The sequence below is a fragment of the Sebastes umbrosus genome, unplaced genomic scaffold (genome assembly GCF_015220745.1).
Source record: "Sebastes umbrosus isolate fSebUmb1 unplaced genomic scaffold, fSebUmb1.pri S34, whole genome shotgun sequence".
Taxonomy (NCBI): Eukaryota; Metazoa; Chordata; class Actinopteri; order Perciformes; family Sebastidae; genus Sebastes; species Sebastes umbrosus.
The window spans coordinates 10,001-24,180 of record NW_023618439.1 but is presented as its reverse complement, the minus strand read 5'-3'; the positions used below and the strand labels follow the sequence as shown (position 1 = coordinate 24,180).

Genomic DNA, 14,180 nt, shown 5'->3' with positions numbered 1-14,180 from the left:
TACCCTACTGTACGGTATACAGGCCATTCCTCCATTAACACCACTACCTACCCTACTGTACGGTATACAGGCCATTCCTCCATTAACACCACTACCTACCTACTCTACTGTACGGTATACAGGCCATTCCTCCATTAACACCACTACCTACCCTACTGTACGGTATACAGGCAATTCCTCCATTAACACCACTACCTACCCTACTGTACGGTATACAGGCCATTCCTCCATTAACACCACTACCTACCTACTCTACTGTACGGTATACAGGCCATTCCTCCATTAACACCACTACCTACCTACTCTACTGTACGGTATACAGGCCATTCCTCCATTAACACCACTACCTACCCTACTGTACGGTATACAGGCCATTCCTCCATTAACACCACTACCTACCCTACTGTACGGTATACAGACCATTCCTCCATTAACACAACTACCTACCCTACTGTACGGTATACAGGCCATTCCTCCATTAACACCACTACCTACCCTACTGTACGGTATACAGACCATTCCTCCATTAACACCACTACCTACCTACCCTACTGTATGGTATACAGGCCATTCCTCCATTAACACCACTACCTACCTACCCTACTGTATGGTATACAGACCATTCCTCCATTAACACCACTACCTACCTACTGTACTGTATGGTATACAGGCCATTCCTCCATTAACACCACTACCTACCTACCCTACTGTACGGTATACAGGCCATTCCTCCATTAACACCACTACCTACCTACCCTACTGTACGGTATACAGGCCATTCCTCCATTAACACCACTACCTACCCTACTGTACGGTATACAGGCCATTCCTCCATTAACACCACTACCTACCTACCCTACCGTATGGTATACAGACCATTCCTCCATTAACACCACTACCTACCTACCCTACTGTACGGTATACAGGCCATTCCTCCATCAACACCACTACCTACCTACCCTACTGTACGGTATACAGACCATTCCTCCATCAACACCACTACCTACCCTACTGTACGGTATACAGGCCATTCCTCCATTAACACCACTACCTACCCTACTGTACGGTATACAGGCCATTCCTCCATCAACACCACTACCTACCCTACTGTACGGTATACAGGCCATTCCTCCATTAACACCACTACCTACCCTACTGTACGGTATACAGGCCATTCCTCCATCAACACCACTACCTACCTACCCTACTGTACGGTATACAGACCATTCCTCCATCAACACCACTACCTACCCTACTGTACGGTATACAGGCCATTCCTCCATCAACACCACTACCTACCCTACTGTACGGTATACAGGCCATTCCTCCATCAACACCACTACCTACCTACCCTACTGTACGGTATACAGACCATTCCTCCATCAACACCACTACCTACCCTACTGTACGGTATACAGGCCATTCCTCCATTAACACCACTACCTACCCTACTGTACGGTATACAGACCATTCCTCCATCAACACCACTACCTACCCTACTGTACGGTATACAGGCCATTCCTCCATTAACACCACTACCTACCCTACTGTACGGTATACAGGCCATTCCTCCATCAACACCACTACCTACCTACCCTACTGTACGGTATACAGGCCATTCCTCCATCAACACCACTACCTACCCTACTGTACGGTATACAGACCATTCCTCCATCAACACCACTACCTACTCTACTGTACGGTATACAGGCCATTCCTCCATTAACACCACTACCTACCCTACTGTACGGTATACAGGCCATTCCTCCATTAACACCACTACCTACCCTACTGTACGGTATACAGACCATTCCTCCATCAACACCACTACCTACCCTACTGTACGGTATACAGGCCATAACTCCATTAACACCACTACCTACCCTACTGTACGGTATACAGGCCATTCCTCCATTAACACCACTACCTACCTACCCTACTGTACAGTATACAGACCATTCCTCCATTAACACCACTACCTACCCTACTGTATGGTATACAGACCATTCCTCCATTAACACCACTACCTACCCTACTGTATGGTATACAGACCATTCCTCCATTAACACCACTACCTACCTACCCTACTGTATGGTATACAGGCCATTCCTCCATTAACACCACTACCTACCTACCCTACTGTACGGTATACAGGCCATTCCTCCATTAACACCACTACCTACCCTACTGTATGGTATACAGACCATTCCTCCATTAACACCACTACCTACCTACCCTACTGTATGGTATACAGGCCATTCCTCCATTAACACCACTACCTACCTACCCTACTGTACGGTATACAGGCCATTCCTCCATTAACACCACTACCTACCCTACTGTATGGTATACAGACCATTCCTCCATTAACACCACTACCTACCTACCCTACTGTACGGTATACAGGCCATTCCTACATCAACACCACTACCTACCCTACTGTACGGTATACAGGCCATTCCTCCATTAACACCACTACCTACCTACCCTACTGTACGGTATACAAGCCATTCCTCCATTAACACCACTACCTACCCTACTGTACGGTATACAGGCCATTCCTCTATTAACACCACTACCTACCCTACTCTACTGTACGGTATACAGGCCATTCCTCCATTAACACCACTACCTACCCTACTGTACGGTATACAGACCATTCCTCCATTAACACCACTACCTACCCTACTGTACGGTATACAGGCCATTCCTCCATTAACACCACTACCTACCTACCCTACTGTACGGTATACAGGCCATTCCTCCATTAACACCACTACCTACCCTACTGTACGGTATACAGGCCATTCCTCCATTAACACCACTACCTACCCTACTGTACGGTATACAGGCCATTCCTCCATTAACACCACTACCTACCCTACTGTACGGTATACAGGCCATTCCTACATCAACACCACTACCTACCTACCATACTGTACGGTATACAGGCCATTCCTACATCAACACCACTACCTACCCTACTGTACGGTATACAGGCCATTCCTACATTAACACCACTACCTACCCTACTGTACGGTATACAGGCCATTCCTCCATCAACACCACTACCTACCCTACTGTACGGTATACAGGCCATTCCTCCATTAACACCACTACCTACCCTACTGTACGGTATACAGGCCATTCCTCCATCAACACCACTACCTACCCTACTGTACGGTATACAGGCCATTCCTCCATCAACACCACTACCTACCCTACTGTACGGTATACAGGCCATTCCTCCATTAACACCACTACCTACCCTACTGTACGGTATACAGGCCATTCCTCCATTAACACCACTACCTACCCTACTGTACGGTATACAGGCCATTCCTCCATTAACACCACTACCTACCCTACTGTACGGTATACAGGCCATTCCTCCATCAACACCACTACCTACCTACCCTACTGTACGGTATACAGGCCATTCCTCCATCAACACCACTACCTACCCTACTGTACGGTATACAGGCCATTCCTCCATCAACACCACTACCTACCCTACTGTACGGTATACAGGCCATTCCTCCATTAACACCACTACCTACCCTACTGTACGGTATACAGGCCATTCCTCCATTAACACCACTACCTACCCTACTGTACGGTATACAGGCCATTCCTCCATTAACACCACTACCTACCCTACTGTATGGTATACAGGCCATTCCTCCATCAACACCACTACCTACCTACCCTACTGTACGGTATACAGGCCATTCCTCCATCAACACCACTACCTACTCTACTGTACGGTATACAGGCCATTCCTCCATCAACACCACTACCTACCCTACTGTACGGTATACAGGCCATTCCTCCATTAACACCACTACCTACCTACCCTACTGTATGGTATACAGGCCATTCCTCCATTAACACCACTACCTACCTACCCTACTGTATGGTATACAGGCCATTCCTCCATTAACACCACTACCTACCTACCCTACTGTACGGTATACAGGCCATTCCTCCATTAACACCACTACCTACCTACCCTACTGTACGGTATACAGGCCATTCCTCCATCAACACCACTACCTACCCTACTGTACGGTATACAGGCCATTCCTCCATTAACACCACTACCTACCTACTCTAATGTACGGTATACAGGCCATTCCTCCATTAACACCACTACCTACCTACCCTACTGTACGGTATACAGGCCATTCCTCCATTAACACCACTACCTACCCTACTGTACGGTATAAAGGCCATTCCTCCATTAACACCACTACCTACCTACCCTACTGTACGGTATACAGGCCATTCCTCCATTAACATCACTACCTACCCTACTGTACGGTATACAGGCCATTCCTCCATTAACACCACTACCTACCCTACTGTACGGTATACAGACCATTCCTCCATTAACACCACTACCTACCCTACCCTACTGTACGGTATACAGGCCATTCCTCCATTAACACCACTACCTACCTACCCTACTGTACGGTATACAGGCCATTCCTCCATTAACATCACTACCTACCCTACTGTACGGAATACAGGCCATTCCTCCATTAACACCACTACCTACCCTACTGTACGGTATACAGACCATTCCTCCATTAACACCACTACCTACCCTACCCTACTGTACGGTATACAGGCCATTCCTCCATTAACACCACTACCTACCTACCCTACTGTACGGTATACAGGCCATTCCTCCATTAACACCACTACCTACCTACCCTACTGTACGGTATACAGGCCATTCTCCATTAACACCACTACTTACCCTACTGTACGGTATACAGGCCATTCCTCCATTAACACCACTACCTACCCTACTGTACGGTATACAGGCCATTCCTCCATCAACACCACTACCTACCTACCCTACTGTACGGTATACAGGCCATTCCTCCATCAACACCACTACCTACTCTACTGTACGGTATACAGGCCATTCCTCCATCAACACCACTACCTACCCTACTGTACGGTATACAGGCCATTCCTCCATTAACACCACTACCTACCTACCCTACTGTATGGTATACAGGCCATTCCTCCATTAACACCACTACCTACCTACCCTACTGTATGGTATACAGGCCATTCCTCCATTAACACCACTACCTACCTACCCTACTGTACGGTATACAGGCCATTCCTCCATTAACACCACTACCTACCTACCCTACTGTACGGTATACAGGCCATTCCTCCATCAACACCACTACCTACCCTACTGTACGGTATACAGGCCATTCCTCCATTAACACCACTACCTACCTACTCTAATGTACGGTATACAGGCCATTCCTCCATTAACACCACTACCTACCTACCCTACTGTACGGTATACAGGCCATTACTCCATTAACACCACTACCTACCCTACTGTACGGTATAAAGGCCATTCCTCCATTAACACCACTACCTACCTACCCTACTGTACGGTATACAGGCCATTCCTCCATTAACATCACTACCTACCCTACTGTACGGTATACAGGCCATTCCTCCATTAACACCACTACCTACCCTACTGTACGGTATACAGACCATTCCTCCATTAACACCACTACCTACCCTACCCTACTGTACGGTATACAGGCCATTCCTCCATTAACACCACTACCTACCTACCCTACTGTACGGTATACAGGCCATTCCTCCATTAACATCACTACCTACCCTACTGTACGGAATACAGGCCATTCCTCCATTAACACCACTACCTACCCTACTGTACGGTATACAGACCATTCCTCCATTAACACCACTACCTACCCTACCCTACTGTACGGTATACAGGCCATTCCTCCATTAACACCACTACCTACCCTACCCTACTGTACGGTATACAGGCCATTCCTCCATTAACACCACTACCTACCTACCCTACTGTACGGTATACAGGCCATTCCTCCATTAACACCACTACTTACCCTACTGTACGGTATACAGGCCATTCCTCCATCAACACCACTACCTACCCTACTGTACGGTATACAGGCCATTCCTCCATTAACACCACTACCTACCCTACTGTACGGTATACAGGCCATTCCTACATCAACACCACTACCTACCCTACTGTACGGTATACAGGCCATTCCTACATTAACACCACTACCTACCCTACTGTACGGTATACAGGCCATTCCTCCATCAACACCACTACCTACCCTACTGTACGGTATACAGACCATTCCTCCATTAACACCACTACCTACCCTACTGTACGGTATACAGGCCATTCCTCCATTAACACCACTACCTACCCTACTGTACGGTATACAGGCCATTCCTCCATTAACACCACTACCTACCCTACTGTACGGTATACAGGCCATTCCTCCATTAACACCACTACCTACCCTACTGTACGGTATACAGGCCATTCCTATATCAACACCACTACCTACCTACCCTACTGTACGGTATACAGGCCATTCCTACATCAACACCACTACCTACCCTACTGTACGGTATACAGGCCATTCCTACATTAACACCACTACCTACCCTACTGTACGGTATACAGGCCATTCCTCCATCAACACCACTACCTACCCTACTGTACGGTATACAGGCCATTCCTCCATTAACACCACTACCTACCCTACGGTACGGTATACAGGCATTCCTCCATCAACACCACTACCTACCCTACTGTACGGTATACAGGCCATTCCTCCATCAACACCACTACCTACCCTACTGTACGGTATACAGGCCATTCCTCCATTAACACCACTACCTACCCTACTGTACGGTATACAGGCCATTCCTCCATTAACACCAACTACCTACCCTACTGTACGGTATACAGGCCATTCCTCCATCAACACCACTACCTACCTACCCTACTGTACGGTATACAGGCCATTCCTCCATCAACACCACTACCTACCCTACTGTACGGTATACAGGCCATTCCTCCATCAACACCACTACCTACCCTACTGTACGGTATACAGGCCATTCCTCCATTAACACCACTACCTACCTACCCTACTGTATGGTATACAGGCCATTCCTCCATTAACACCACTACCTACCTACCCTACTGTATGGTATACAGGCCATTCCTCCATTAACACCACTACCTACCTACCCTACTGTACGGTATACAGGCCATTCCTCCATTAACACCACTACCTACCTACCCTACTGTACGGTATACAGGCCATTCCTCCATCAACACCACTACCTACCCTACTGTACGGTATACAGGCCATTCCTCCATTAACACCACTAACTACCTACTCTAATGTACGGTATACAGGCCATTCCTCCATTAACACCACTACCTACCTACCCTACTGTACGGTATACAGGCCATTCCTCCATTAACACCACTACCTACCCTACTGTACGGTATAGCAGGCCATTCCTCCATTAACACCACTACCTACCTACCCTACTGTAGCGGTATACAGGCCATTCCTCCATTAACACCACTACCTACCTACCCTACTGTACGGTATACAGGCCATTCCTCCATTAACACCACTACCTACCCTACTGTACGGTATACAGGCCATTCCTCCATTAACACCACTACCTACCTACCCTACTGTACGGTATACAGGCCATTCCTCCATTAACACCACTACCTACCTTACCCTAACTGTACGGTATACAGGCCATTCCTCCATTAACACACTACCTACCTACCCTACTGTACGGTATACAGGCCATTCCTCCATTAACACCACTACCTACCCTACTGTACGGTATACAGGGCCATTCCTCCATTAACACCACTACTACCTACCCTACTGTACGGTATACAGGCCATTCCTCCATTAACACCACTACCTACCCTACTGTAACGGTATACAGGCCATTCCTCCATTAACACCACTACCTACCCTACTGTACGGTATACAGGCCATTCCTCCATTAACACCACTACCTACCCTACTGTACGGTATACAGGCCATTCCTCCATCAACACCACTACCTACCTACCTACTGTACGGTATACAGGCCATTCCTCCATTAACACACACTACCTACCCTACTGTACGGTATACAGGCCATTCCTCATTAACACCACTACCTACCCTACTGTACGGTATACAGGCCATTCCTCCATCAACACCACTACCTACCTACCCTACTGTACGTATACAGGCCATTCCTCCATTAACACCACTACCTACCCTACTGTACGGTATAAAGGCCATTCCTCCATCAACACCACTACCTACCCTACTGTACGGTATACAGGCCATTCCTCCATTAACCACCACTACCTACTACCTACTGTACGGTATACAGGCCATTCCTCCATTAACACCACTACCTACCTACCCTACTGTACGGTATACAGGCCATTCCTCCATTAACACCACTACCTACCCTACTGTACGGTATACAGGCCATTCCTCCATTAACACCACTACCTACCTACCCTACTGTACGGTATACAGGCCATTCCTCCATTAACACCACTACCTACCCTACTGTACGGTATACAGGCCATTCCTCCATCAACACCACTACCTACCCTACTGTACGGTATACAGGCCATTCCTCCATTAACACCACTACCTACCTACCCTACTGTACGGTATACAGGCCATTCCTCCATTAACACCACTACTTACCCTACTGTACGGTATACAGGCCATTCCTCCATTAACACCACTACCTACCTACCCTACTGTACGGTATACAGGCCATTCCTCCATTAACACCACTACCTACCTACCCTACTGTACGGTATACAGGCCATTCCTCCATTCAACACCACTACCTACCCTACTGTACGGTATACAGGCCATTCCTCCATTAACACCACTACCTACCCTACTGTACGGTATACAGGCCATTCCTCCATTAACACCACTACCTACCTACCCTACTGTACGGTATACAGGCCATTCCTCCATTAACACCACTACCTACCCTACTGTACGGTATACAGGCCATTCCTCCATTCAACACCACTACCTACCCTACTGTAGCGGTATAACAGGCCATTCCTACATCAACACCACTACCTACTCCTACTGTACGGTATACAGGCCATTCCTACATTAACACCACTACCTACCCTACTGTACGGTATACAGGCCATTCCGCTCATTAACACCACTACCTACCCTACTGTACGGTATACAGGCCATTCCTCATCAACACCACTACCTACCCTACTGTACGTTATACAGGCCATTCCTCCATCAACACCACTACCTACCCTACTGTACGGTATACAGGCCATTCTCCTCAACACCACTACCTACCCTACTGTACGGTATACAGGCCATTCCTCCATTAACACACACCTACCTACCCTACTGTACGGTATACAGGCCATTCCTCCATTAACACTCACTACCTACCCTACTGTATGGTATACAGGCCCATTCCTCCATCAACACCACTACCTACCTACCCTACTGTACTGTATACAGGCCATTCCTCCATCAACACCACTACCTACCCTACTGTACGGTATACAGGCCATTCCTCCATTCAACACCACTACCTACCCTACTGTACGGTATACAGGCCATTCCTCCATCAACACCACTACTACCCCTTACTGTACGGTATACAGGCCATTCCTCCATTAACACCACTACCTACCTACCCTACTGTACTGGTATACAGGCCATTCCTCCATTAACACACTACCTACCTACCCTACTGTACGGTATACAGGCCATTCCTCCATTAACACCACTACCTACCTACCCTACTGTACGGTATACAGGCCATTCCTCCATTAACACCACTACCTACCCCTACTGTACGGTATACAGGCCATTCCTCCATTAACACCACTACCTACCCTACTGTACGGTATACAGGCCATTCCTCCATTCAACACCACTACCTACCCTACTGTACGGTATACAGGCCATTCCTCCATTACAACCACTACTACCTACCCTACTGTACGGTATACAGGCCATTCCTCCATTAAACACCCACTACCTACCCTACTGTACGGTATACAGGCCATTCCTCCATTAACACCACTACTACCTACCCTACTGTACGGTATACAGACCATTCCTCCATTAACACCACTACCTACCTACTGTACGGTATACAGGCCATTCCATTAACACCACTACCTACCTACCCTACTGTACGGTATACAGGCCATTCCTCCATCAACACCTACCTACCCTACTGTACGGTATACAGGACCATTCCTCCATTAACACCACTACCTACCCTACTGTACGGTATACAGGCCATTCCTCCATAACACCACTACCTACCCTACTGTACGGTATACAGGCCATTCCTCCATTAACACCACTACTACCCTACTGTACGGTATACAGGCCATTCCTCCATCAACACCACTACCTACCCTACTGTACGGTATACAGGCCATTCCTCCATTAACACCACTACCTACCCTACTGTACGGTATACAGGCCATTCCTCCATAAACACCACTACCTACCCTACTGTACGGTATACAGGCCATTCCTACATCAACACCACTACCTACCCTACTGTACGGTATACAGGCCATTCCTACATTAACACACACTACCTACCCTACTGTACGGTATACAGGCCATTCCTCCATCAACACCACTACCTACCCTACTGTACGGTATACAGACCATTCCTCCATAACACCACTACCTACCCTACTGTACGGTATACAGGCCATTCCTCCATTAACACCACACTACCTACCCTACTGTACGGTATACAGGCCATTCCTCCATTAACACCACTACCTACCCTACTGTACGGTATACAGGCCATTCCTACATAACACCACTACCTACCTACCCTACTGTACGGTATACAGGCCATTCCTACATAACACCACTACCTACCCTACTGTACGGTATACAGGCCATTCCTACATTAACACCACTACCTACCCTACTGTACGGTATACAGGCCATTCCTCCATAACACCACTACCTACCTACCTACTGTACGGTATACAGGCCATTCCTCCATTAACACCACTACTACCTACCCTACTGTACGGTATACAGGCCATTCCTCCATCAACACCACTACCTACCCTACTGTACGGTATACAGGCCATTCCTCCATCAACACCACTACCTACCCTACTGTACGGTATACAGGCCATTCCTCCATTAACACCACTACCTACCCTACTGTACGGTATACAGGCCATTCCTCCATTAACACCACTACCTACCTACCCTACTGTACGGTATACAGGCCATTCCTCCATTAACACCACTACCTACCTACCCTACTGTACGGTATACAGGCCATTCCTCCATTAACACCACTACCTACCTACCCTACTGTACGGTATACAGGCCATTCCTCCATTAACACCACTACCCCTACCCTACTGTACGGTATACAGGACCATTCCTCCATTAACACCACTACCTACCCTACTGTACGGTATACAGGCCATTCCTCCATTAACACCACTACCTACCCTACTGTACGGTATACAGGCCATTCCTCCATTCAACACCACTACCTACCCTACTGTACGGTATACAGGCCATTCCTCCATTAACACCACTACTACTACCCTACTGTACGGTATACAGGCCATTCCTCCATTAACACCAACCTACCTACCCTACTGTACGGTATACAGGCCATTCCTACATCAACACCACTACCTACCTACCCTACTGTACGGTATACAGGCCATTCCTACATCAACACCACTACCTACCCTACTGTACGGTATACAGGCCATTCCTACATTAACACCACTACCTACCCTACTGTACGGTATACAGGCCATTCCTCCATCAACACCACTACCTACCCTACTGTACGGTATACAGACCATTCCTCCATTAACACCACTAACCTACCCTACTGTACGGTATACAGGCCATTCCTCCATTAACACCACTACCTACCCTACTGTACGGTATACAGGCCATTCCTCATTAACACCACTACCTACCCTACTGTACGGTATACAGGCCATTCCTCCATTAACACCACTACCTACCTACCATACTGTACGGTATACAGGCCATTCCTACATCAACACCACTACCTACCTACCCTACTGTACGGTATACAGGCCATTCCTACATTCAACACCACTACCTACCCTACTGTACGTATACAGGCCATTCCTCCATTAACACCACTACCTACCCTACTGTACGGTATACAGGCCATTCCTCCATTAACACCACTACCTACCCTACTGTACGGTATACAGGCCATTCCTCCATCAACACCACTACCTACCCTACTGTACGGTATACAGGCCATTCCTCCATCAACACCACTACCTACCCTACTGTACGGTATACAGGCCATTCCTCCATCAACACCACTACCTACCCTACTGTACGGTATACAGGCCATTCCTCCATTAACACCACTACCTACCCTACTGTACGGTATACAGGCCATTCCTCCATTAACACCACAAACCTACCCTACTGTACGGTATACAGGCCATTCCTCATCAACACCACTACCTACCTACCCTACTGTACGGTATACAGGCCATTCCTCCATCAACACCACTACCTACCCTACTGTACGGTATACAGGCCATTCCTCCATCAACACCATACCTACCCTACTGTACGGTATACAGGCCATTTCTCCATTAACACCACTACCTACCTACCCTACTGTATGGTATACAGACCATTCCTCCATTAACACCACTACCTACCCTACTGTATGGTATACAGGCCATTCCTCCATTAACACCACTACCTACCTACCCTACTGTATGGTATACAGGCCATTCCTCCATTAACACCACTACCTACCTACCCTACTGTACGGTATACAGACCATTCCTCCATTAACACCACTACCTACCCTACTGTACGGTATACAGGCCATTCCTCTATTAACACCACTACCTACCCTACTGTACGGTATACAGGCCATTCCTCCATCAACACCACTACCTACCCTACTGTACGGTATACAGGCCCGGCTCATTGCAACAACACAATTCATACGTGTATTCTGGGTTTCTACTAGAACATGTTTGCCTGCTTTAATGTTCAAAAAACACATTATTTTTCTCATCCTGTCTGTCTGAATATCCCTGTATTCACCCTTTAGCTCCTTGAATCACGTTTTCTGATCTAGACAGCAACAATAAACTGACTGGTTGTCTTATTTCAGTTTGTGTGTTGGTAGGAACTCCACATACCTAAATGGACTTACATAAGCACTGAAGAAGTGAGTTGTTCATAATATGTCCTCTTTAAAGTAAAGGGATTGAAATAATTTGTCTTCAGATAATCCACTAGGATGATGTTATTTCACTCAAAAGAACTGGTTGACCAGAAAAACTTCTATTGGAGATTCATTCAGACTTTACTTCTTTATAAATATGTTAAATGATGATGTTGCAGATTAAATACTTGACCAGATCACATCGCAACGACACCGGCATCATCCATCATCTACCCATCCATCTCCTCCTTCCCTCCTCCCACTACGGACCTCCGCCGCCCCCGGGTCTCACCTCCTTGCCCGTCAGGATGTGGCGGGCCAGCTTGACCTTGGCGAAGTTTCCCTTGCCGATAGTCTTGAGCAGGCGGTAGTTGCCGATGTGCGGCTGCTCGTCGGAGCAGGAGGCAATGGAGTTCCTGCACCGGGCGCCCAGCGAGCGGCTGGACTGGCTGGTGGCCTTGTCTGAGCGGCTGGCCCCCAGCGACACATGCTGGAAGAGAAGAAGATGAGGGGGGGTGTTAAAGAGAGGAGAGAGGGGGGTCACTCACTGTGCCAACACCAATATCACATAGAGCAGGCTGCCAAAGCAACTCAGGAGCGCCTGTATGGAGCACTGATGGTCTCCAGGAGCTAAACGGTCTGGGTGAGTCCTTCTGTCTCTGCCAACTCTGATCATCAGACAATATAGAGACAATAATTAATCTCTTTATAGGCAGCAAATAAACTTATTAAGGTCCTGACACACCAAGCCGACGGTCGGACAGTTTGGGGCCGTCAGTGAGCGTCTGTCGGACTAGTTTTTGCGGTGTGTCTCTCACCGTCGGCTCTAGTCGAAGGAAATGCACCGGTCATCGATCTCAACTTTGGTAGTGGCCAAACGGCGGTGCTACAACTTCTGTGTCCGTCACGGGATGCCATCGGGCCCAAAGAGGCTTTTTCCCATAGACTTCCATTGGGAAAGAGATGTCTGTAACTCAGAAGATCATTTATTTTGAGGTGAATCAACTCCCCGGTACGAACACTCTAATAGTCCT

General features: G+C 47.7%; 1 protein-coding gene across 3 annotated transcripts in view; it reads right to left on the bottom strand.

The window, feature by feature from the left end:
• Nucleotides 1–14,180, bottom strand: part of mark4a (MAP/microtubule affinity-regulating kinase 4a) — a 61,129-nt gene that overhangs the window by 38,433 nt on the left and 8,516 nt on the right. For all 3 annotated transcript variants that reach the window (XM_037762715.1, XM_037762714.1, XM_037762716.1), the window contains exon 2: nucleotides 13,439–13,636. In XM_037762715.1, the coding sequence (XP_037618643.1) occupies nucleotides 13,439–13,636 (198 nt within the window). The remainder of the gene's footprint in view (nucleotides 1–13,438; nucleotides 13,637–14,180) is intronic.